The following is a 24,930-nucleotide window of genomic DNA, read 5'->3' on the forward strand; positions in this document are numbered from 1 at the left end:
AGAGAATGAGAGCCAAGTGAAAGGTTTCCTCTTATAAAACCATCAGATCTTGTGAGACATATTTATGACCACGAGAACAGTAAGGGGAAAACTGCCCCCATGATTCACTTATCTGCCACTGGGTCTCTCCCACAACGCCTGAGAATTATGGGAGCTACAATTCAAGATGAGATTTGGGTGGTGACACAGCCAAACCATATCAGACTGGGGAAAAATCCTTTTCAACTTCCTGTGCTTTTCTCAGATTGGTTCTCTGTGATTTCCAGTTTATATATCTCTTGAATGTTTTGGGTTTTTTTTCTCAGATCCATTGGACTTCCCATTAGTTGCAGGCATCAGGCAGGTCTAGTGGTCATTGTAGTGATTTGTTTCTACCTGATGGCATTTTGAGGTCTGTGGGGATAATCAATCAGTTAATTTTGTTGTAACTATCATCCATTGGTTTTTAGTTTTTCTACCTAGGCCTTTCTGTTTTCTTTTTTCTGGGGAGATTCTGGGAACTTAGAAAATTATCTCTGCTGTTACAGAATTTTTATGATAAGCAACATTTCATAGAATAAAATTTTACTTAAAGGTAATTTGGAGAACTCTGTGTTAGAACATTATTTAATCTCTTAGGGGTTTGGCCCTTGGATAAATTTTCATAATGTCTTATAGAACGAGGCACATAATAAGCTTTCAGTAAACAATTCTTGGTACACATTTATTCAAGAAAACCATAGGCCAAAAAGCCTTTTTTTCTTATTTTGTGGAAGGATTTCTCATTATAATTCGATCAAGCTAACAACATTTCTCAAATTAGGGCCTCAGGTACATGCTTAACTTTTTAAGTTAATTGAGATTCAGTTGATGCTGAACCCTTGCTAGAATCATTAAATGTATCTTCAAAGAAGAGCAGAGGATGGGAGCAGCATATAGCATTGGGTTTTTGTATTGCCTACATGTGAAGATTGAGGTAAAGAAAGAAATGTGATACTGTCTGTAACGAAATTTAATCTGTGAAGTTTAATAAGAGATTTGCTTTTTAAGCAATCCATTTGGAAAAAAGTATATAAATTTTTAATTTGAATGTGCAAGATTATGCCCTATATTTTCTTGTTCCTCTTGATTTGTTAAAAATTTTTAAGGTTAAACTTTAAATAAGGTCGGTAATACTAATAGTTTTTTTGAAAATGGCATATTTTAGAATTTTCTGTTACATGTAGGTGATTATCACTATGTCAAAGGAGTGAACGAAATTGTTAAAATGTTACTTAGTGGAAGATTTTCATTTAACTCCTAATTCTTTTTTTTTTGTTATACTTCAAGTTCTAGGGTACATGTGCACAACGTGCAGGTTTGTTACACAGGTATACATGTGCCATATTGGTTTGCTGCAACCCATCAACTCGTCATTTACATGAGGTATTTCTCCTAATGCTAACCCTCCCCCAGCTCCCCACCCCCTGACAGGCCCAAATGTGTGATGTTCCCCACCCTGTGTCCAAGTGATCTCATTGTTCAATTCCCACCTATGAGCGAGAACATGCGGTGTTTGGTTTTGTATCCTTGTGATAGTTTGCTGAGAATGATGGTGTCCAGCTTCATCCATGCCCTACAAAGGACATTAACTCATCCATTTTTATGGCTGCATAGTATTCCATGGTGTATATGTGCCACATTTTCTTAATCCAGTCTATCATTGATGGACATTTGGGTTGGTTCCAAGTCTTTGTTATTGTGAATAGTGCTGCAGTAAACATACGTGTGCATGTGTCTTTATAGTAGCATGATTTATAATCCTTTGGGTATATACCCAGTGATGGGATGGCTGGGTCAAATGGCATTTCTAGTTCTAGATCCTTGGGGAATCACCACACTGTCTTCCACAATGGTTGAACTAATTTACAGTCCCACCAACAGTGTAAAAGCATTCCTATTTCTCCACATCCTCTCCAGCACCTGTTGTTTCCTGACTTTTTAGTGATTGCCATTCTAACTGGTGTGAGATGGTATCTCATTGTGGTTTTGATTTGCATTGGTCTGATGACCAGTGATAATGAGCATTTTTTCACGTGTCTGTTGGCTGCATAGATGTCTTCTTTTGAAAAGTGTCTGTTCATATCCTTTGTCCACTTTTTGATGGGGTCGTTTGTTTTTTCCTTGTAAATTTGTTTAAGTTCTTTGTAGATTCTGAATATTAGCCCTTTGTCAGATGGGTAGATTGCAAAAATTTTCTCCCATTCTGTAGGTTGCCTGTTCACTCTGATGGTAGTTTCTTTTGCTGTGCAGAAGCTCTTTAGTTTAATTAGATCCCATTTATCAATTCTGGCTTTTGTTGCCATTGCTTTTGGTGTTTTAGTCATGAAGTCCTTGCCCATGCCTATGTCCTGAATGGTATTGCCTAGGTTTTCTTGTAGGGTTTTTATGGTTTTAGGTCTAACATTCAAGTCTTTAATCCATCTTGAATTAATTATTGGATAAGGTATAAGGAAGGGATCCAATTTCAGCTTTCTACATATGGCTAACCAGTTTTCCCAGCACCATTTATTAAATAGGGAATCCTTTCCCCATTGCTTGTTTTTGTCAGGTTTATCAAAGATCAGATGGTTGTAGATGTGTGGTGTTATTTCTGAGGCCTCTGTTCTGTTCCATTGGTCTCTCTCTCTGTTTTGGTCCAGTACCATGCTGTTTTGGTTACTGTAGCCTTGTAGTATAGTTTGAAGTCGAGTAGTGTGATGCCTCCAGCTTTGTTCTTTTTGCTTAGGATTGTCTTGGTGATGCGGATTCTTTTTTGGTTCCATATGAACTTTAAAGTAGTTTTTTCCATTTCTGTGAAGAAAGTCATTGGTAGCTTGATGGGGATGGTACTGAATCTATAAATTACCTTGGGCAGTATGGCCATTTTCACGATACTGATTCTTCCTATCCATGAGCATGGAATGTTCCTCCATTTGTTTGTGTCCTCTTTTATTTCATTGAGCAGTGGTTTGTAGTTCGCCTTGAAGAGATCCTTCACATCCCTTGTAAGTTGGATTCCTAGGTATTTTATTCTCTTTGAAGCAATTGTGAATGGGAGTTCACTCATGATTTGGCTCTCTGTTTGTCTATTATTAGTGTATAGGAATGCTTGTGATTTTTGCACATGATTTTGTATCCTGAGACTTTGCTGAAGTTGCTTATCAGCTTAAGGAGATTTTGGGCTGAGACAATGGGGTTTTCTAGATATACAATCATGTCATCTGCAAACAGGGACAATTTGACTTCCTCTTTTCCTAATTGAATACCCTTTATTTCTTTCTCTTGCCTGATTGCCCTGGCCAGAACTTCCAACACTATGTTGAATAGGAGTGGTGAGAGAGGGCATCCTTGTTTTGTGCCAGTTTTCAAAGGGAATGCTTCCAGTTTTTGCCCATTCAGTATGATATTGGCTGTGGGTTTGTCATAAATAGCTCTTATTATTTTGAGATACATTCCATCAATGCCTAGTTTATTGAGAGTTTTTAGCATGAAGGGCTGTTGAATTTTGTCAAAGGCGTTTTCTGCATCTGTTGAGATAACCATGTGGTTTTTGTCATTGGTTCTGTTTGTGTGATGGATTACGTTTATTGATTTGCGTATGTTGAACCAGCCTTGCATCCCAGGGTTGAAGCTGACTGTATCCTGGTGGATAAGCTTTTTGATGTGCTGCCAGATTCGGTTTTCCAGTATCTTATTGAGGATTTTTGCATTGATGTTCATCAGGGATATTGGTCTAAAATTCTCTTTTTTTGTTGTGTCTCTGCCAGGCTTTAGTATCAGGATGATGCTGGCCTCGTAAAGTGAGTTAGGGAGGATTCCTTCTTTTTCTATTGATTGGAATGGTTTCAGAAGGAATGGTACCAGCTCCTTTTTGTACGTCTGCTAGAATTTGGCTGTGAATCCATCTGCTCCTGGACTTTTTTTGGTTGGCAGGCTATTAATTATTGCCTCAATTTCAGAGGCTGATTTAAGTCTTAATTCTAAACTGCCTAATTTAGGTAGAACTGAGAGAGAATAAATAATAAGTTATTTGAAGATAAGGGCTTAAGTCCCCCTATAGAGTACAGGAACTTGTTAGGTGGTGTTGAAAGAATACATGTATGTATCAGTCATCTAGAAACATAATTATTAATTTTATTGCACATAATATTTTAGAAGTGTATTCTCTTTCCTGCTTTGTGTGAATATAATGATAGAAGATAGCATTCATAGTTAAAATACTGGCCTGGGACTGTAGAACTGGGTTCTGCTTCTGGCTCTATTAACTAAATGGTGGGTGATCTTCAGTACTTCAAGAAAGTGGCTCTTTTTAATATTGTATTATCTGGTCATATGGTAAGTTTTAATATTTTTTAAATGTATCATTATTATTTATATAGTAACCTTTATTTGTTTACAAATCACTGAACGCATACCACCATGTGCTGAGGGCCTTTCAGGTAGAAAGGTGGAAGAAAGCATGTCGTGTTTGAGAAAGTAGTGTTCTGTGATCAGAGTGCTAGGTGCAATTCTATGTGTCAGAGGAGGTAAAGGTGAAGGTTACAGCCAGTGACTGGTTTGGTGTTGATCTTATGAGTGATAGTAGGAAGAGAGTAGGGAGCTCTTAAAAATATTCCTGCAATAGCGTAGGCAATAGATGACTAGATCCTGAATTAATGTAATGGCAGTAGACTTGATAAACAGGAGATGCCTACAAAGAATATATTGAGGAGTTAGAATAACCAAGACTTTTGGCAGAAGAGAGGAGAGTCCAGGATGATTCCTGAGCAGGGCCTTAAGCACCTAGAGTGAAAGTGATCGTTTATTCCTGGACTTTAAGTGGTATGGATATTATAGTAAGTAGAGATGACAGAAGAGTGCAATGTGAAGCTTTTCCAATTTTGTCATAACAATGTTTAATTGCATTGCTTACAAAAAAAGAATACATTCTCTCCATTTGTAGTAATTAGCAAATGCTGCAACAGATAAATCAATATCTGAGAATATCTAGAAATTGTGAAAAGTATGAAAACTGCTACCTCTAATTCCACATCATCATTAAAAAATTTGAATTGTGTGGTTTATTCTTTAAAAAAATAATTAAAACAGAGAACAACTTCCCCTAAAAAACAATTTTATGAAACTGAAGGAATGGACTCTGTATTAAATATTTCCAAAGAGTTCCTGAGACCAAAAACGGTGGCCCTTCTTTTCCAGCAGCTGGAATCCAAAAGATCTTGAAACCAGTCCTGAAAGGCTTGCTCCTATGCAAGAAATCCTGGTGGATTTTGAGAGGAAGATAGAGAAATTTCTGGAAAATTTCAAGTGGTAGTAGAGGTGAGTTACTGCCATGAAGAATTTATCCAGGGACTAAAAATATTCATTTTTCTTTATAAAAGTTTTTACAAATATATATATTTAGCTGGAAATAAGATTTTCAGTTGAAAATCCTAGTCTTTGTGTTTTAAAGCTTTTAATGAGTAGAAAATAATAGAGCAAGTAGTTTCCCCCCTCCCACACAAATACATTAAAAATTTGAGAAAGTTTTAATCATCAGCAACAATGATGTTTCTATAAGATGATGATACTGGAAAAATACATGGAAAATAAATGCCATATTTATGCTTTGAATGTATTTTGAGTGTAAGATCTGCTTGGATGAGATTTTTAAAAATATATATTCATGATCTTTTTGATTTATGAGAAGACTTTTTTCTCCTTAGTAAAGGAGGAAGTCTCCTTTTTCTGATTCAGGTGCTGCTTGGATACCCTACTGAATCTCCCTCTAGATAGTATTTTACTTAGAAACAGTGCAGGATTACTATAGCCCCTTCTAATTATTTTATTTAGTTCTTGGGAATAGAAAATATGTGGACATGGTACAAACTTTAAAGGGTACAAAAGTGCGGTGAATATTCTCCCTCCCACTTCTGTCTCTGTCATTCAGTTGCCCTCCATAGAAGTAACCATATTTATCAGTTTTTTGTATATTTTTCCTCAAATATTTTATGCATATATATATATACACAGACTTATAGTTGGCATACATTTTTATATTCTTACAAAAATCTTTTGACACGTAGGTAGGACTCTTCTTTCTCTCAATCAGTTCCTCAGAAAATGGAGTAGAAGAAAATTGGTGTATTAGTGTGTTCTCACCCTGCTATAAAAATACCACCTGAGACTGGGTAATTTATAAGGAAAGGAGGTTTAATTGACTCGGTTCCTCATGGCTGGGAGGCCCCAGGAAACTTACAATTATGGCGGAAGGCGAGGGGAAAGCAAGGCACATCTTATATGGCAGCAGGAGAGAGAGAAGCGTGCAGGGGAAACTGCCATTTTTAAAACCATCAGATCTCATGAGAACTCCCTCACTATCATGAGAACAGCATGGGGAACAGATCCCCATGATTCAGTCACCTCCCACCAAGTCCCTTCCCAACACCTGACGTGTGTGTATTACGAGATGAGGTTTGGGTGGGGACATGAAGCCAAACCGTATCAATTGGGTAGAAAACTATTTTAAATAGTTATTAGATTAATTTTCTTCCTCCAGATTAAACATAGACATGTGGCATCCTTCTGTTAAACATTGATATTTAAGATTGGACTGACTGTTTTAACATTTTGCAGTTTTGCCATTGGGAATTTAGAAGATCTAATTGCAACTTAATTGTAACCTAATCATTTGCAATATCTGTTTCTCTATTATTTTTCCTCCACTTACCTCATTAAAAAAAAAAAAAACAACCAGTAAACCTCAAAGGGCAAGTCAGTACACACATACAAATTTGTGAAAACTATGCAGATAGCTTCCTGAAACAATATGTTAGAATGAATTTTAGTTTTACTATTCATGGCTGTTGCTCAGGTACTTCTTAGCATCTGAGGGACAAAGTACAGGGGTAAGAAGAAGATACTGAGAAAAAGGGAGATGTACAAAGAAGGAAAGTCCAAGAAGCCACATTTATGAGGCTTAGCCACTGAGCATGGAATAGACTGTATTTGGCTTTAGTTGGCCTAGGACAAGAAGAAGCCATACCTTGAAGTAGATTATTCACTTAGAGACCTCTGATTTCCAAGATTTTGGAAGATTAAAACAAAATATTTGACAAGTCTTCTTTTCAGGGGAATGCATTATTAATTTGGAATTTCAGGTGGTGTGTCATTTATTTTGCCTTTTATTATATTAATTATTGTTTCCTGATCCTGACAGTGACGTAAACTTGGGCACACTTTATCTGTTCCTACTCTTTATCTTCACAAATTTATTTCAAGGTTCTGTTTTCAGTAAAACTGTTGTGTGCTGCTTAATTGCCATTTGTCACTGGAGATGCCCTGTTGACATAAAACAGTGATTTTTTTTTTAACATTTACAGTACTATTAAAAATGAATGAAATCTCCTATTACATTTGCTTGCTTACTCATTGATTCTGCCTACTTTCTTTTTATCTATTCCCATGTTTTGTTATACGGGTTATTTTTTGTATGTTTTAGTGTATTAAATTAGACAAATGTGATAAGCAAATGTCATTTAAAATTTTAAATTGACAGCCCCAATTCTCTTCAGTCTCTAAAATATAAATGACTTAAAATTGTTTTAGAATAGGGATTTTGCTGTTTTAATGCTAAAACTGTGATTGGGTAAAATGTTTTGTACTTAGGAAGTTTCACAAATAGAAATGTTTCATATACATTAGATTGCGATGACAGTACGTTAGGCAGTAGATGAATTTCAGCAATTCAAAAAATACTTTAAAATATTGACTTCCAAATGATGTCATGCTTTGGGCTGGTGATGTTGTATGTACTAGGTTATGTGGGGAAACTAAGAACGCATCGATTATGGATTGATGAGGGCAAAATACTTTTAATAGTAGGGTTTAGGATTCTTCAATGGTTTGTTACACCATTTCCAGGTGAAGCCTGCCTTTGTAATTATAAGGGTGGTAAGTTTGGATAAAGATGAGTCAACTAAAAAAGTGCAGTACAAAATTCATCTTTCTGGGAACATATGTTAAATGAGAACAGGCTGAACTTAATGGGAAAAGTCAGTAACAGTAGTTTAAAAATATGTTCAATTGGCAGGGTGCGGTGGCTCATACCTGTAATCCCAGCACTTTGGGAGGTCCAGGCGGGCAGATCATCTGAGGTCAGGAGTTTGAGACCAGCCTGGCCAACATGGTGAAACCTCGTCTCTACTAAGAATATAAAACTTAGCTGGGCATGGTGGCACGCATCTGTAATCCCAGCTACTTGGGAGGCTGAGGCAAGAGAATCACTGGAACCCAGGAGATGGAGATTGCAGTGAGCCAAGATTGTGCCACTGCACTCAAGCCTGGGTGACAGAGTGAGACTCTGTCTTAGAAAAAATAAATAAAAATAAAAATACGTTCAGTCTACTGGCAGAAGTACATGTTCATTTATTCCTCAATATATTAATATATTTTTCTTAAAGTAAACATGAATGTCGAGTTTGTATTCAATAGATTCTTACAATCATTTCTTACTTTGTCAAGAATATCAATACATTTTCTCCTCACTGGTTGCTTGACTTGTTTTTTAAGTCTTCATTTTGAGATGAAGTATAGTTTAATGAGTAAATAAATGTCTACTTAAAATATTTAAAAAATAAATTTAATAGAAACTTTAACTTAAGTAATTCAGAGTCCTCCCCTTTCTTTTTTCATACTTGAAGTGTGAGATAAAGAGAAAAAAAAATACTGACAGGGAATGATGTGACTTCTCTAAAGCCAAAGAATTTTCAAAATTACTAAGATCTTTGAATTTTTAGTGATTTATTTGATAGCCTCACAATTATCCCTCCTATTGGAGAAGTGAAAGCAAGTTTAGAAAATTAAAATAGTACTTAGGGTCTGGCTTGATTCATAGGAACTAGATGGTAGAGGTTCAGATAGCTAGTTTATTACCAATAATTTAAAAAATATAACTTAGTTTTTCTTTTAGACAAAAGTACATGTCATTTATCCCCTCCACACCCCCCATTTTTTTGCAACCAGTCTGCTTGACGTAGCTTTGGAAAACTGAATGATTAATTGCCAAAGAATAAGCAGAAGCATTTTTGGTGAGAGAACCTAAAAGAAAAGGAATAATGTTTTAACAACAGGAATGATGTTTTAATAATAGAGGTAACACAGCATCTTCTGTCTTGTCGTAAAATTTTCTAGGTACTTATTTTGACTAGCTGCTGCATGGTGATATGGTTTGGGAGTGAAGAAACTGAATCTTAGTGTCAGCCATGTCACTAATGCATTATATTACCCAGTAGAAAAATCATACAACCTCTTTGTGCCTCAGTTTCCTCTCTGTAAAATGAAAACCAGGCCTCTAAAACTAAGAGCCTGCTGTTAGTAAGCCCTGCAGGACATAGTCCCAGTTCCACTGGATGAAGCCTGAAATATCAAAATCATTGATGGGTGATGTTGGTTCTATCACAAGTTGAATTATGGAGACTGATAGAATCTTAGGCCTGTTACTTAACATCTTTACAGATTCCATTTCTTTTCCTATAAAATTAGGATAATAATGCCTGTCTCATGGTTGTTTTGAAATTTAAAAATGCAAATATAGGTAAAGTGTTGAGGCTAATGCTTGTGTCACTGTAGCTATTATGCTATTTTTATTTTTTTTTCCTGCTAGTTACTGGGCAGAGTTTACTCTTCAGGGCCTTGAGTCCTTGAGGACAGCTAGTTTGCCCCATATTCTTTATCGCCTCCCCAAAATATCAGCTCCTGTTTTTTTTCCCCTGCCCTCTCATTTCCAAATTGCTCAATCTTTCATCTTCACTGGTTCTTTCACTGCTCCCCTACCTCCTACCCTTTTCTAGTCTACTTTTTAGAAACCTAGAAACTAAGCTCACCAATGTATTTTTTATAGTCACAAAATGATCTCTCTACATCTGTGATGTCATTGAATTCTTGTTTCCCCAAATCCCAACTAACAAACACATCCATGCACTTTTACGCAGTCACTTTTTGCCAGTGGTCTCCTATAGAAATGACTCATTATTCCACATCACCTCTACCTTTCAGATTTTAATGTTACTATCTATTTGTGATAACATCACTAGAACAGTGTTTAATAGTTTGGTGTAATGTACATATCTGCCTTGTTCCTAATTATTTTTTATTTTCCCCCCAAGATATTAGTGAGCTACATTAAATAAATATGTACAGTCATAGTCATTGAATATAAGATACTGCTGATTTTAAGAAGCACATCCACTTTATGGACCAATAAGAAAAAAAATACCAATTATTAGACACCATCAATTGTGAGATGGATTCCTATTTCAAAGATGTTAAAATATGAAAAAATGTAAATGAGGATTGATGAGATATAGTATAGCATTTTTAATCTTAACTTTTCTGTTAAAATTTCTATATATTCTTGCTTGCTTGATAGAAACTTTTCAAATTTTCTTACTTTTGCAGTTTCAGTGAACTATATCTGAATTACTTTTTGCTTCATTGCAGACTAAGAGGCGTTTTTACTTGGTCTAGTTCTTCCAAATATTTAATGTCTTTATGATTACATAACTTGATCATCTTCTGTTTACAAATTCCCATCACGGCACAAAGATGCAGCATCATTTGAATGCTTGAGATGGAAAACATTTTTTCGATTTTCAGGAAGGGTGAGCTATACTGAAATTTTCTCAGCTCCTCTCCCCGCACACAGAATTACATATTAACTCTTCTTATGCTAACTTCATGCTAGTAGCCACTGTGATGTCATAGAGCCCTCTGACTTTATACTGTTTACCTTTTATAATTTTTTTATTTTACACAATTTTGAAGCTCAGATTTATTTTGCCTTCTATGTCATCTTAGAGCTTAATGATAAAGCCCGTCCCTTTAATCCATTTTTCTCACCGCCCCCCCCATTTATTCACTTTCTCATTATCTCTAGAGGGAAGACTTAGAAATGTAGTTTACTCTGAGAGAATACTTACATTGAGGTGAGGAAGAATAGATACCTAGAGGTGATTGTATATTGGAATTTAGTGCACTTTAAAACTCTCAGTTGGGAGAAGAGTCACTATATTTTTTGTTTGAAGAAAGATAGTTCTGTGTACACTTGAGGGCTACAACTCAAGGCAGATGTCAGGTAACCTGTTAAATCTGGATTGTCATCTCAAGGACATAGGGGTGTGTGTCTGGGAAACAGGAAGAAAAAGAAATATTATGAAAACTGATCTCTCTACCAGTTAAAACATTTTAAGGAACTCAAGTTCTATGTAAATGATGTCATATAATATTGTAATGTTCTTAAATCTTACATTTAGTTTCTAATATAATAGAATATCAAGGAAGTACTGTTTGGATAGTCATTCCTCATAGATGACACTGAAATCTAATTAAACTGGTTGAAATGATTATCAAATTGTTTTATTCTTACTGAGCAATTGTTCTTACCATTGGAATTCACAGATTTTTAGGGAGGAGTTTCTATGAACTGAACTTATATGTAAAGTTTGGGCATTAGGCACAATTTATTAGTAGGATTTTGTAGGGAAACTCCAAGGGATTATTATTAATAACTCGAAAGAAATTAATACATTTCTGCAGAGTTCTAGGTCAGCACTGTTTCTCTTTTATCTGGCCTTCATTGTGATCTTGATTGTAAATCAGTAGAATCCCAGGGTATTTCAAAGCTCAAAAGAAAGAAAACTTGTCAGCCCTGGAAATGGGAGCATTGTTCAAGTGGTGCCCTAGAAAAAATGGCAGTACTGCCTACAAACTACAAGAGAATTCACTGTTAGGAAGTAGTAAGTGTAAAGGTGGTACTGTTTTCACAAAAAAGACATTTAGATTATGGACTATGGATCAACATATGTTGATAAATGTGAAGGATTAAAAATATGCTTCTATTTTAACTTGAGTGATTAATTTCGTAGTTGTGATTTAAATTATATTTCTAAGGAGAATATATATTGGAAATAATAAATTATTTGGTATTTGTGTATATGTATGTATGTGTATGTATGTGCAGGAATCACTTGTTAATGTTTATGTGAGTAATGAAAAAAATTTTTTTTATTATAGTGCATGCAAGATATGGGAAATACTAAAGCAAGACTACTCTATGAAGCCAATCTTCCAGAGAACTTTCGAAGACCACAGACAGATCAGTATCCTTTAAAACTTATTTATTTTGAGTTTAAAAAACATTAACTCATTTTTACAGTTCATATTTTATCTGTTAGTATTTAGGAAGATGTGAACTTTATCATGCTACTGTTCATTAAAGATAGAAATTGACTTGCTGTGAGCTGTGCTTTGTATGTGGTAGGTTTTTAGTAGGAATTTGGCACACAGATTACATAATTACATAAAAATACACGATACGTATGGTATTTAGATGTGATTACAGACCCCTGATTCACAATGATTATTTGACTTACGATTTTTCCACTTCATGATGGCGAGAAAGCAGTATGCGTTTGGTAGAAACTGTACTTTGGGTGCTAGTGTAACCATTCTGTTTTCACATTCAGTACAGTATTCAGTAAATTACATGACATATTCAATACTTTATTAAAAATATGCTTTGTGTTAGATGATTTTGCTCAACCGTAGGCTAATGTTAGTGTTCTGAGCACATTTAATGTAGGCTAGGCTAGGCTATATTTGGTAGATTAGGTGTATTAAATGCATTTTTGACTTAAAATATTTTCAACTTAGGATGGGTTTACTGGGGCCTAACCCACTGTAAGTTGAGGGGCATCTCTGTTACTAAGTGTAAAATGTTATGACTGATTCTTCTTGATTGTTCTCCATCTCTCAATTGGAAAGTATATGCTGTTTATTATTTTAGACTGTTATTAGAGACTTGATTTGTAAGCTTCCTGAGTATGTTAGAAATCATTTCCATATATTCTTTGATTACGTTTATATAGTAGTTATATTTATGTGAGGCATTGTGGCATTTAGAAGACAAATTACGTAGTATTTTTTACATAGCGTAAATTCTGAGTAATTTACACTACTGACACTCTGTTGTAGGTTGCACAACTATGTTTGCTTTATGAATCCACCTTTATGAGTGGACAGAATTGTTTCCCACATAATCCACCTTTATGAGTGGATAGAATAGTTTCCCATGAAAACATTTTAATATGTTTTTTATGTTTGTTAAATATAAAATCATAATTCTGTAGGATTTTTATAACTCATAGTTTGAAAAAGCAGCTCATCAAAATTGTGCTGCTGTATAAATAAGATTATCTGATTACTTGTAGGTACGTGGATTCTGTTTGAAGGTAACATTTGTGACTTTGACAATAAAATGTAGTTTTTTAAAGATCAATATATTGTACCCATTTGTATAGTAAAACAATTTGTGTGGCCAGTGGAAGAAATATCTTTTCTCACACAGAGATATAGGTCATTATATATTTATTTCCACATTTGGACAGAAACCTTTTAAATTATAATTGAGAAGTTAGTAATTTGTATTTGGTGTTTTCTGTTTCTGCTCGCCCCACTCCTTTCTCACAATCTGATATCCAAGGCTGTATTTGTTATAGAAGGTTTGCAGGGTTAATGGTGGAAGGTTCATTTCAGGTGTAAAAAATTGTGTGAGTAAAAGTATGGAGGTATGAGAGAACATGACCTTTTAGGGCAGAAGAAGCTTGGAAGGTATTTTGGTCCAAATTGCGAAGGGTTTTCAGTATGATGTAGAGTAGTTTAGACCTCATTTCATTGGCACAAGTGTTTAAAAACACATGAAGGGTTTTGAAGCAGGAGAAACATTAGAAACATTAACTTCCACTGTAAGGAAGAATAGTTGGAGGTGGGAGGAGAGCCTAGAAGCAGAGAGACCATGTGAAATACTTGTACAGCCCAAAATTAGCAATGACGATCTAAGTTAGATAGTGGCATTGGGAATGGGCAGGATTAAATTGGAGAGATTGGAAACAAGTTGGGAAAGCTAGGTTAAGATTGGCTTTGGTTCCGAGGGAGTCACTAAAATAACCCTGAAATTTCTAGCTTGGTTGACCATAAAGCTTATTCACTGGGAGAAGGAATTCATTACCAGCAGGAGGATTAAGAGTTAGAAATGAAAGATAATGAGCCATGCTTTCTTACTTTGGGCAGATTGATGCTTCTGTTACACATATACATGGAGTTACCCCATTTGGTGGCTGGAAACATGAGTCTGGACCCTAGAAGAGAGCAGTACATTCAGATTGAGGAGTCACTTAGCATGTAGGTGATGATATAAAGTGCTGGGTCAGGTTATGTTTACCTAGGGCAGCAGTCTTTATTTTGCAGATTTTATTGAGAATCCTGAGAATTCTTTTCCTTCTCTGGAAAATGAAAGCCTATGGCTGAATCCTGAAGAATAAAGCATGGTAGAAGGAAAAACAGTACAGCATACAGATCAGCATTGTAGGTGGTTGTTACCAGCTGCTTGCTGGTTACATTAATTTATTCCCTCTTTTTTTGCCCCCCACTCACAAGCCTGAGTTGATATATATGACCCCTCAAATTGAAGAATCCTCCTTTTCTGGAAGTTTGTGTCTGTGGCAGGGTGGGGAGGTTGGGTTGGGTTGGATTTTTTAGGTGTCCCTTGAATATAACAGGGTAAATTACTTGACGTTTTTGAAAATTTTGGTTTCATCCTTTATGTGTTACCTATGAATGAGAGTAGCTTCCAAGTTATTTAATTTATTACACTGATTCCATATTGTTTTCAAATTATCATGAAGGATATTGAGGGCAGGACAGTATATATCTTCTTGGTATCCTCACTTATTGAACTATTCTATGCACCATTTTGTGTAGGTTGGTAGGAATACTATTTCTTCATTACCACCAATTTTGGGATGCACCTTAGAGAGAGAAAGTGCTAATGAGATATTGCATTATTAGTTCTGTTATCTTGGCTGATATATTTTAAAATATTTGGTCCTTATCTATAGATTTCAGGAAAGATGAGATTTTTATAGTGAATTGATTAGTGTCTATATTGGTAAATCCTTGACCTTCTACACAGTGAAGATATAATACTGGAAACAACAGCTGTAATAACTTTACTGCTTAATAAGCGTTTGCCCTATGCCAAGCCCTGACCATGGCATTTTATGTACATTATCTTTTTTATTTCCCAAAATAACTCGGTGACATAGAGCATAATATTTTCTTTTGTCGGGAGTGGTGTGGGAAGGGTGAGATGCTCAAAGAGCTATTAAGAAACTTCCTAAAGCCTCCAGACTTTCCCTCCTGTATCGGGACACTTGAGTATTATTTAATGATGGTAGTCTGAGTAAAATAAGTGCTGCCACATTTAAGTCTTGATTGCCTTTGAAAATAGGGTTATTATAATTTGGCACTCTTGGCAGCTAGATTGTAAGATCTAGGTGAAGATTTCAACTTTTCATTACCTGGTATGATTTATGTTAGGCTTTTGGATTAACTATATATTTGCTGTTGTTACCTCAGGCATTCTTATTTAATTTTTCAAACTAAATGTTACTCCTTTTTACAAATTATGGTCATATTTATATGAGGTATTGATCTTTATTATTCATATGGTTGTCAGACTTGTTTAAAGAGGGTCTTTGTCTAACATGTTTGAGCTAGATGATTACTTAAGAGTATAAGATGACAATTCTTGGACCATGAGACTAGTCCCCGTATCTAATGTAATCTGTAGCCTTTAAAAAAATTACCTTGGTTATTATAACAACAACACTTTTTATTCTTTTAATTATGAAACAGTGTAATTTGGAGGTTTTGTAGGGAGAGGCTGGTAAGAAAAGCAGCTTGCCTTTCTCTCTCCCTCCCTCCAGTCTTTCCTTTCATCTATCCATCTTTCTAAAGCCCGTTGCTCTTTGAAAAGCCTAACATTTCTGTAGTTTTATAGATATAAATATAGTTGTCTCATCCCTAGAGCAAGTATAACCAAACTAAGTTAAACTCATATAATATGGGACCTCATTGCATTCTTAAGAAGATTTGTCACTTTTTAAAAAGCTTTGCAATTTACAAAAGTTATGCAAAAGCTGCTGTGAAAGTGTAATTTCTCATGTGGGATGTGGTTAATTATAGGCTGCATGTCCTAGTGCATGACAAATGATAAAGCTTTACATTAAGCTTATCATTATTAGGATATTTTGTCTTATCTAAAAAACTTTAATTACTTGAGTTCCATGAGATCTATTGTGTACCAAAGCTAATCAGCAGTTCTCCTTTGAGCTTTTCAAAGTTTTACTGCTGTCAGTGGTGTGTGTCTGAAACTGGAAGATTTTCTTCTTTGGGAGTAGATATTAATTTAGTTGTCTTTCAAATGGTATATTTTTAAAGAAAAGAAAAAAATCTTAAAATATATAAATACACGTTAAAAGATAAAGCGTATAATAATGTTGAAATTTTTCTAAGCTTGTAGAGTACCAATTGTTAGTTTTGGGGACAGGGAGAATTAGGGGTGCTGTACTGAGTGCTTTGTAACTGTAGGCATGGGGAAGATTCTGGGATAGTTTGATATTGTTTACTAAGTAAGTCCCAAATTAAAACTTGAACTGTTATTATAATAATGTATTTCTTATCTGACTCCCTGAAAATATTATTGTTCTGTTTCTAATTTTTTGGGTTGTATTATTGATCTGTGTCAGTATAACTAAGTCCTTATATCCCAAATGACTTCTGGAGACTGTAAAATGAAGATAAATAGTTCCTGATCTCCAGATTCATTGGTTCTTTTGTTGTTGTTTCTCATTTACTCATCTGTTTAAACTTGATGGTATGCAAGCCATCTTAGCCCTCAATACAGTAATTCGGTTTCCTCTTGCTACCATGGACCCTATCTTTTAAGTGATTTGCCTATCAGAATATGTTTGTTAATAATAAGAGCTAAAACTTAAATAACACTATGTACCATCCACTATTTTAGTTGTTTAGATATTATTGGCTTATTTAATTCTTATAATAAACCTATGAGATGATACTGGTATTATCCCCATTTTAAAGGTGATGAAACTGAGGCACCAAAGTATATAAAAGTAAAACTAAATTCATACGTTAAATTCTGTTAGATACTGTACTAAGTGCTTTATGTATATCTTAATCTTCAAACTCTTATCAACCTTGTGAGGTGAGTATTACTATCTTTTTTACATATCTAGGTATAGGTTCAATAGATCAGCTAACTTGAAGGTCACAATAACTGCCGGTGAAATAATAAGTGCCTGTCTGTACTGGAAATGAGGCTGTACATTGGAGACTATCTTCTTTGAGAATGTCAACATATAATGCAAAACTATGGTAAAAATATCCTTTGAAAATCTTTAGATTGTTTATGATGACAGTTTACAGACACATGTCCCCCTGCTAATCCATTTGGCTGTTCTTTGCCCTCTAGCACTGAATAGAATTCAGGAATCAGTAACTACAGGCCCATGAGCTAGCTGCCTGTTTTTGTAAATAAGGTTTTATTAGAACCCAGCCATGTACATTCATTTATGAATGTTCTGTGGTCGCTTTGGAGAGCTGTGAAGGGACAGTTGAGTAATTGAAACATAGACCAACTGTCCCACAAAGCCTAAAACATTTACTTTCTGGGCCTTTAAGGAAAAGTTTGCCAACCCCTGGGATAAATAACTGTTTCTTTAGGTGAACTAACAGTACAGAATTGGCTTGCATTTGGGACCTTGTACAAAAATATACAAGGACTGTGTGAGACATTCTTGCGCTAGGAGGCACGTAGGAACTGAGAGCAACCAAAGATATAGCATGTTTTCCAAACTAGATTTCTTCCTTGGGTGACTCCCATGGAATTTAAAAATTCTCTTTGTAGTGTACTTGGATTGCCTTTTAAAAAGTATAAAAAGTGATCTTATGTTAATAATTAGGAAGGTTCTAGTAAGTTCTTCTACCCTAATGCTTTATTTTTATATCTTTGAAAAACACTATGTACCAAACATACCAACTTTGGCTTCTTATAATTTTTTAAAAATGTATACTTCTTAGAGATAATTTCTGAAAGGATTTCTTATTGTAAACAGCAGTGAGACTCTCAACTGCATTTGAATTATTTATATAAAATACATTAAATATAAATTAAGATTTCACAGATACCTGTTATTTTGGAAAATTCACAGCAACATACAATTTTACCAGATGTTAGTATTGTATTCAACTCCAGAAGATTGTATACTTAACATACTTAACTTTCGCAAACTCAGTATTTGTAAAACCGTCGTAGTATTCTACATAGGAATACCTTGTTTTATTGCATGTTGCTTTATTTGCACTGTACAGATATTACTTTTTTTTTTTTTCAAATTGAATGTTGTGGCAACGTTGTGCAAAGCAAGTCTGTTGGAGCCATGTTTTCCAACAACACATGTTTACTTTGGATCTCCATGTCGCATTTTGGTAGTTCTTGCAATATTTCAAACTTTTTTATTAGTAGTATATCTTTATGGTGATCTGTCATCAGTGATCTTTGATGTTACTGTTGTAATTGTTTCAGGGCACTGCGAACTGCACCAGTGTAAGGTGGCAAATGTTATAACAGAATTGTAACATAAATGCATGTTTTTAATTAATTTATAAAAGTTTGCATTCTGACTGCACTGATCAGCTTTTCCCTTTCTTTTCCTCTGCACTCCCTATTCTGTGATACAACATTAACACCTACAGTAACTTCTAAGTGTTCTAGTAAAAGAAAGAGTCTCACCTTGCTCATTTTAAATCAAAAAGCTATAATAGAAAGGATTAAGCTAGTGAGGAAGGCATGTGGAAAGCAAAAATAGGCTGAAAGCTAGGCCTGTTGCACCAAATAGTTAGCCAAGTTGTGAATGCAAAGGAAAAATTCTTGAAGGAAATTAAAAAGTGCTACTCTAGTAAACACATGAATAATTAAAAAACAAAACAGCCTTTTTGCTGATATGGAGAAAGTTGGAGTGGTTTAGATAGAAGTTCAAACCAGCCACAACATTTCCTTAAGCCAAAGCCTAATCCTTAACAAAGCTTTAACTCTCTTCAATTCTGTGAAGGCTGAGAGTGATGAGGAAGCCTCAGATGAAAAGTTTGAAGCTAGCATAGGTTGAGTCATGAGTTTGTGTTTTTGTTTTGTCTGTTGTTTTGACAGGTTCTCACTGTGTCACCCAGGCTGGAATGCAGTGGGGCAGTCAACTCACTGCAGCCTCTGTCTCCTGGGCTCAAGCGATCGTTCTGCCTCAGCCTCTTGAGTAGCTGGAACTACAACATGCACACTACCATGCCCAGCTATTTTTTTTTTTTTTTTTTTTTTCGTAAAGATGGGCTTGCTATATTGCCCAGGCTGTTCTTCAACTCCCAGGCTTAGGTAATCCCTTACCTTACTCTCTCAAAGTACTAGAATTACCCTTACCCTTACCCTCTCAGAGTGCTAGAATTACAGATATGAGCCACTGTTCCCAGCCTGGTTCATGAAGTTTAAGAAAAGAAGTCATCTGCAGAGCGTAAAAATCAAGATGAAAGAGCAAGTTATCCAGAAGATGTAACTAAGATAATTGATGAAGGTGACTACACTAAACAACACATTTTCAGTGGAGACTACTAAACAGCCTTCTGTTGGAAGAAGATGGCATCGAGGACATTCATACTGGAGAAGTGAAGTCAATGCTTGGCTTCAAAGCTTCAAGACAGGCTGACTTTCTTGTTAGGAAAATGCAGCTGGTGACTTTAAGTTGAAGCTAATATTTACTGTTTTGAAAATCCTACGGCCCTTAAGAATTAAGCTACATCTATTCTGCCTGTGCTCTCTAAGTGGAACAACAAAGCCTGGGTGACAGCACATCTGTTCACAGCATGGTTTACTGAATAGATTAAGTCCACCGTTGAGACCTGCTGCTCAGAAAGAAAGATTTTTTTTCAAAGTATTACTGTTCATTGACAATGCTCCTAGTAACCCAAGAGCTCTGATGGAGATATACAAACATGTTGTTTCATGCCTGTCAATACAACATCTGTTCTGCAGCCCATGGATAAAGGAGTAGTTTTACTTTCAAGTGTTTTTTTTTTTTTGGACAGGGTCTCACTCCATTGCCCAGGCTGGAGTGCAGTGGTGCAATCATAGTTCACTACAGCCCTGACTTTCCAGGCTCATGTGATCCTTCCACCTCAGCCTCCTGAGTATTTGGGACTACAGGCACACCACTACCACACCCAGCTGATTTTTGTATTTTTTTGTAGAGATGGAATTTTGCCATGTTGCCAGGCTGGTGTTGAGCTCCTCGGCTCAAGCGATCAGCCCACCTGGGCCTCCCAAAGTGCTGGGATTACAGGCAAGAGCCATTTTGCCCAGCCAGAAAACTTGTCTTTATAAACAGTGTCCAATTATTCCTCTTAATAAATGGAATGTTTAGATTTTCTGTCCAACTTGCGTCCCTGGCCCACTGTGAGTGCTTTCATAATGCCCCAATTCTTTTCATATCTACCATATAGAGCCTCACTTAATGTCTTTGATAGGTTCTTAGAAACCACGACTTTAAGCAAAATGACGTATAATGAAACCGGTTTTACCCTAGGCTAGTTGATATAAACAAGAGTTAAGTTCCTATGGCATATTTCTGGTCACAAATATATGACATTTCTAAATAAAGATCCGTAACATGTCTAATACCAAAGTTTGAAATAAATGTGAGTTATATACATACATTTAAGGAAGACTAATAAAAACAAGTGAGATAATTATTTACCCAATTTTTAGTGAATCAGTGAGTGATAGTCATAGTGGTGGTGGGTCAAATCAAGGAATAAATGTTTGTAAAGCAAAAATTGTAATGAGCACCTCCTACCATCATGAAGTTGAAAAACAATAACAAATATGATGGGCTTGCTGAGCACTTTCTTACCACATCATTTATTGATTGTGCATTTGTATGATTATATACTTGACAAATTTTTGTTTTACAATAATTTGTATTCATTTATTCATTCACTTTTCAACCTGCTTACTCCAGGTTAGGGTTGCTGGTGGCTGGAGCCTATCCCGGCTGCTCAGGGCACAAGGTGGGAACCAACCTTGGACAGGACACTGTTCTCTTGCAGGGTATACTTACATACACCCACACTCACTCATACTGGGCCATTTAGACATGTGAAATAACCTGATGTGCATATCTTGGGGATATGAGATGAAACTTGAGTACCCATAGAAAACCCAAGTAGGTAGGGGAAAATTTGGAAAGTCTACACAGACAGTGGCTTGGCTAGAAATAAATTTTTTGTCTCATCAGCGTCGTAACAAAACAACATTATTCTGGGACCTGTTGTGTGGTCTGTCAACCCTTTCTATTACCTGTTGCCTCAACTGTCAGTTTAAAAGGCTTTTTAAAAAAATTTTTATGAATGGTTATTTGAAACTGTATTGTATTACTGCTCAGGTAACTTTTCTTTTGACTAGAATGATCCCCTTAACTTGGGGATTCACAGAGATATTATATTTCAGTGTAATTCGTTTTTTTCTGTAATTATGTGTGTTTTATGCATTGAAAAGAATTATCAGAAAGGAGTCTTCAGGCTTTACCTGAGTACCAAAGGAGCTCATGTCACTAAAGAGGTTAAGAACCCCTTTAAGAATTTCCATTTCAGTGGAATATGATGAATGGTAAGAGAAGTTATCGATGTCACGTAACTCTAAACACTCAATCCCAGTATAAATTACTCACTCTATTAACAGGTAAGATGAGTCCACACAACTTCAAGAATTTAAAGAAGACTAACCTTGGCTTTAGCATCTTGACTTTTCCATTTCTCACCTTTGCAAGGATAAAATTGGCCACTGTTCTTCTAATACATGTGAAATTCTATATGATGTGCCCAGAGACAGCATATATAGTGGAAAAGAACATAGATATTGGAATCACAAGTGCTTAATCTTTCCAAGTTGCTGTTTCTTCATCTATAATATGGAACTAATAATATGCACATTAGTGGGGTGTGGGAGGAATTAAAGGACCCAAAGTATGTACAGTGTATATAGTATACAATGTCTGGCTCAGTGTGGGTACTTGCATAGATGTTAATTTCTTATACTAAAAACCCCAAATGAACCTGAATTGAATTTAAAGTTTGGTGATGCATTGATAGTGGTGGTGGTGATGTAGGAATTAAGAATTGTCATTTACTTTTCTTTCTAGAATTAGTTTGGATGATTTTTGTTCAGTGAGAAAATTTCCTGAAAGAGGTAGACTTCTTTAAGAGAAAGAAAAGTAGTTTACAGAATGTAGTTGCAGAAATAATGTGAAAGAGAGCACAGATTGAGGAGTAGGAAAATTAAATTTAGAGTCCCAACTTTGTGGAGTGGAGTGAATAAAGGGAAGTGTACATATCACTGAATTCGTGCTTTTCCTTAAGTTATCTGTTTTCAGAGCAGTGGAATTTTTTATCAGAGATAAATATGAAAAGAAGAAATACTACGATAAAAATGCCATAGCTATTACAAATGTAAGTAAAACCATCTCTCATCAATTGTTGACTAGATCTCAAACTTTTAACATGCAATACAGCTTAATTTATTTATTGTGAAAATATACTAGTTGTATATATTTACATTTGAATATTGGGAACTTTTTTGGTTATATAATGTTGAGCTCTTGCAGAGCAGAACTCTTGATTTAGAAAGGAGCATATTCTAAATCTAATAACCACTTACATGGCATTTAATTAAGTCAATTTTTGAAATTTGCAAAAAAGCTAGAACCACTAATTGAAAATGGTGGGAGAGAAATTTTTTCCCCTAGATTCTAGAAATGTATGAAAAAGAAAAAAGGCAAATATGGCTTCCTCTAAGGGCTTTCTTTGGTTGGTCCGTTGAGAAATGAAACCAGTAGCCCAGGAATATATTAAAACATGGCATTTACATTTGTTATTAGCAAGCATTTTGATACTTCTAATAGTTAAGTCTTCACAGTAGTAATCAAATACCATCAGGTACCCATAACAACATTTCAGTCAATGACAGACTGTGTATACAACGTTGGTCTTATAAGTTTATAATCCCTTATTTTTACTGTACACTATGTTTAGGTATATCTACATACACAGATACTTACCATTGTGTTAGAATCGCCTACAGTATTCACTATAGTAACATGCAGTACAGGTTTGTAGCCTGGGAGTAATAGATGTTACCATATTACCTAAGTGTGTAGTAGGTTGTACCATCTAGGTTTGTATGAGTGCACTCGATGATGTTTGCATGATGATGCTGTCATGTAATGATATGTTTCTCAGAATGTATCCCAATTGTTAAATGACACAGGACTGTTATGTTTTATCAGCTGTTTCTTTTTAGTTTTTAAAAAATTTTCTCATCCAAGTTAATTATAGTCTAAGGCTAATTGCCTTTATTGTTGAAATCATGTTTTTGGACTTTGATTCCTAGATTGATAAGCTACAAACCAGTTAATCTTTTGGTGAAGTCATCTGTCAAGCAATTTAGATTGGAAATAGATTCATCTCATTTTTCATACAAACTGGTTTCCTATTTGGCCAATATGGAGAAGCAATATATTTAAAATTCAGTAAAATCCTAATAAAGTTAGGATATTTTAATATGCTATCTTTGGCCATAAAAAAATCTTGTTAAAAAAGTTTTTAAGTATCAGCTCAGTATGGTAGCTCATGCCTGTAATCCCAGCACTTTGGGAGGCCAAGGTAGGAGGATCATTTGAACCCAGGAGTTCAAGACCAGGCTGCTGGGCAACATAGTGAGACCCTATCTCTTTTTATTAAAAAAAATTTTATTTTTTTTTCGACTGGGCATGGTGGCTCATGCCTGTAATCCCAGCACTTTGGGAGGCTGAGTCAGGTGGATTTGAGACCAGCCTGGCCAACATGGTGAAACCCCATCTCTACTAAAAATACAAAAATTAGGTGGGCCCAGTGGTGCATGCCTGTAATCCCGGCCACTTGGGAGGCTGAGGCAGAAGAATTGCTTGCATCCAGGAGGCAGAGGTTTCAGTGAGCTGAGATTGAGCCACTGCACTCCAGTCTGGGCAACAGAGTAAGACTCTGTGTCAAAAAAAAAAAAAAAAAAAAAATTAAGTTTTCAAGTATCATTAGTGTGTATTTTAGAGCAAAGATATCCTTGTGTGTAGCATTGGAGCTGCATTTACAGTGGATGTGAGGAAATCTGTTGAAGGATTGATTAAAAATTGACAGGATTGAGAATATAATGTCTATAAAATTAAGGCCACTGTAAGCATTGAGGGGGGAAAGGACTAACTTAAAAGTGTAATGTATTTTCATATGAAATGTTAAGAAATCATTTTAGTTTATTTTAGAGAACATACTGTTTCATATTAAACACTTTTAAAATATCATAATTTTTAAAATTATATTTGTATTATATTTCTTTTCTTGGCAATAATTAGGAAATTATTTTTACATAGTAATGTGTAAGATAGTTTTATTTTGGGATGGTAGCTGTTAGTGAGTTGGGTTTTTTTCCCCCTTCAAGTGTAATAATGGTATGCTTAGTTGTAAGAATTCCTTCATTTATAAGATACATGGTAGAATAAAATACTTGGAGATTAAATGTCATGATACCTAACGCTTTCAAGTGGTTTGGTGAAACCTAGCAGCTTTGTGTGTTTGTGTCTGTAGAGAGAGAACAAATATGGCTAATGTTACTATTTGACTAATATTAGTGATGTTTATAGAGGTATTCACTCTACAGTTTCTTCCTTTTTTTTTTGTAGGCTTGAGAGTAAAAATTTTAAGGTAAAAGTTTGTTTACTTCAGTATATACTCCTGAGTTTATAGTACTATTGAAATGAAAATGCAGAAAGATTTACAAAAGTCACAGTAAACCCAAGGGAAAATGTATTCCACCTATTCCAGTATAAGCAAAATAATAATAAATAAGTTTATATTGTAGCAGATTTAAAGGATTTTTTCCTCTTCCATGGTGATCAGTGAGCAAGTAAC

General features: G+C 35.3%; 1 protein-coding gene across 8 annotated transcripts in view; it reads left to right on the forward strand.

The window, feature by feature from the left end:
- SMAP1 (small ArfGAP 1) overlaps window positions 1-24,930 on the forward strand; it is a 200,892-nt gene that overhangs the window by 89,833 nt on the left and 86,129 nt on the right. For 6 of the 8 annotated variants that reach the window (XM_054557685.2, XM_054557684.2, XM_002817049.6 and 3 more), the window contains exons 3-4: window positions 12,049-12,134; window positions 22,368-22,443. In XM_054557685.2, coding sequence (XP_054413660.1) covers window positions 12,049-12,134; window positions 22,368-22,443 — 162 coding nt within the window. Of the gene's footprint in view, window positions 1-5,196; window positions 5,317-10,786; window positions 10,930-12,048; window positions 12,135-22,367; window positions 22,444-24,930 lie in introns of those variants that run through there. The other 2 variants (XM_054557688.2, XM_054557687.2) reach the window with 2 other exon arrangements.

The sequence above is a fragment of the Pongo abelii genome, chromosome 5 (genome assembly GCF_028885655.2).
Source record: "Pongo abelii isolate AG06213 chromosome 5, NHGRI_mPonAbe1-v2.0_pri, whole genome shotgun sequence".
Lineage (NCBI taxonomy): Eukaryota > Metazoa > Chordata > Mammalia > Primates > Hominidae > Pongo > Pongo abelii.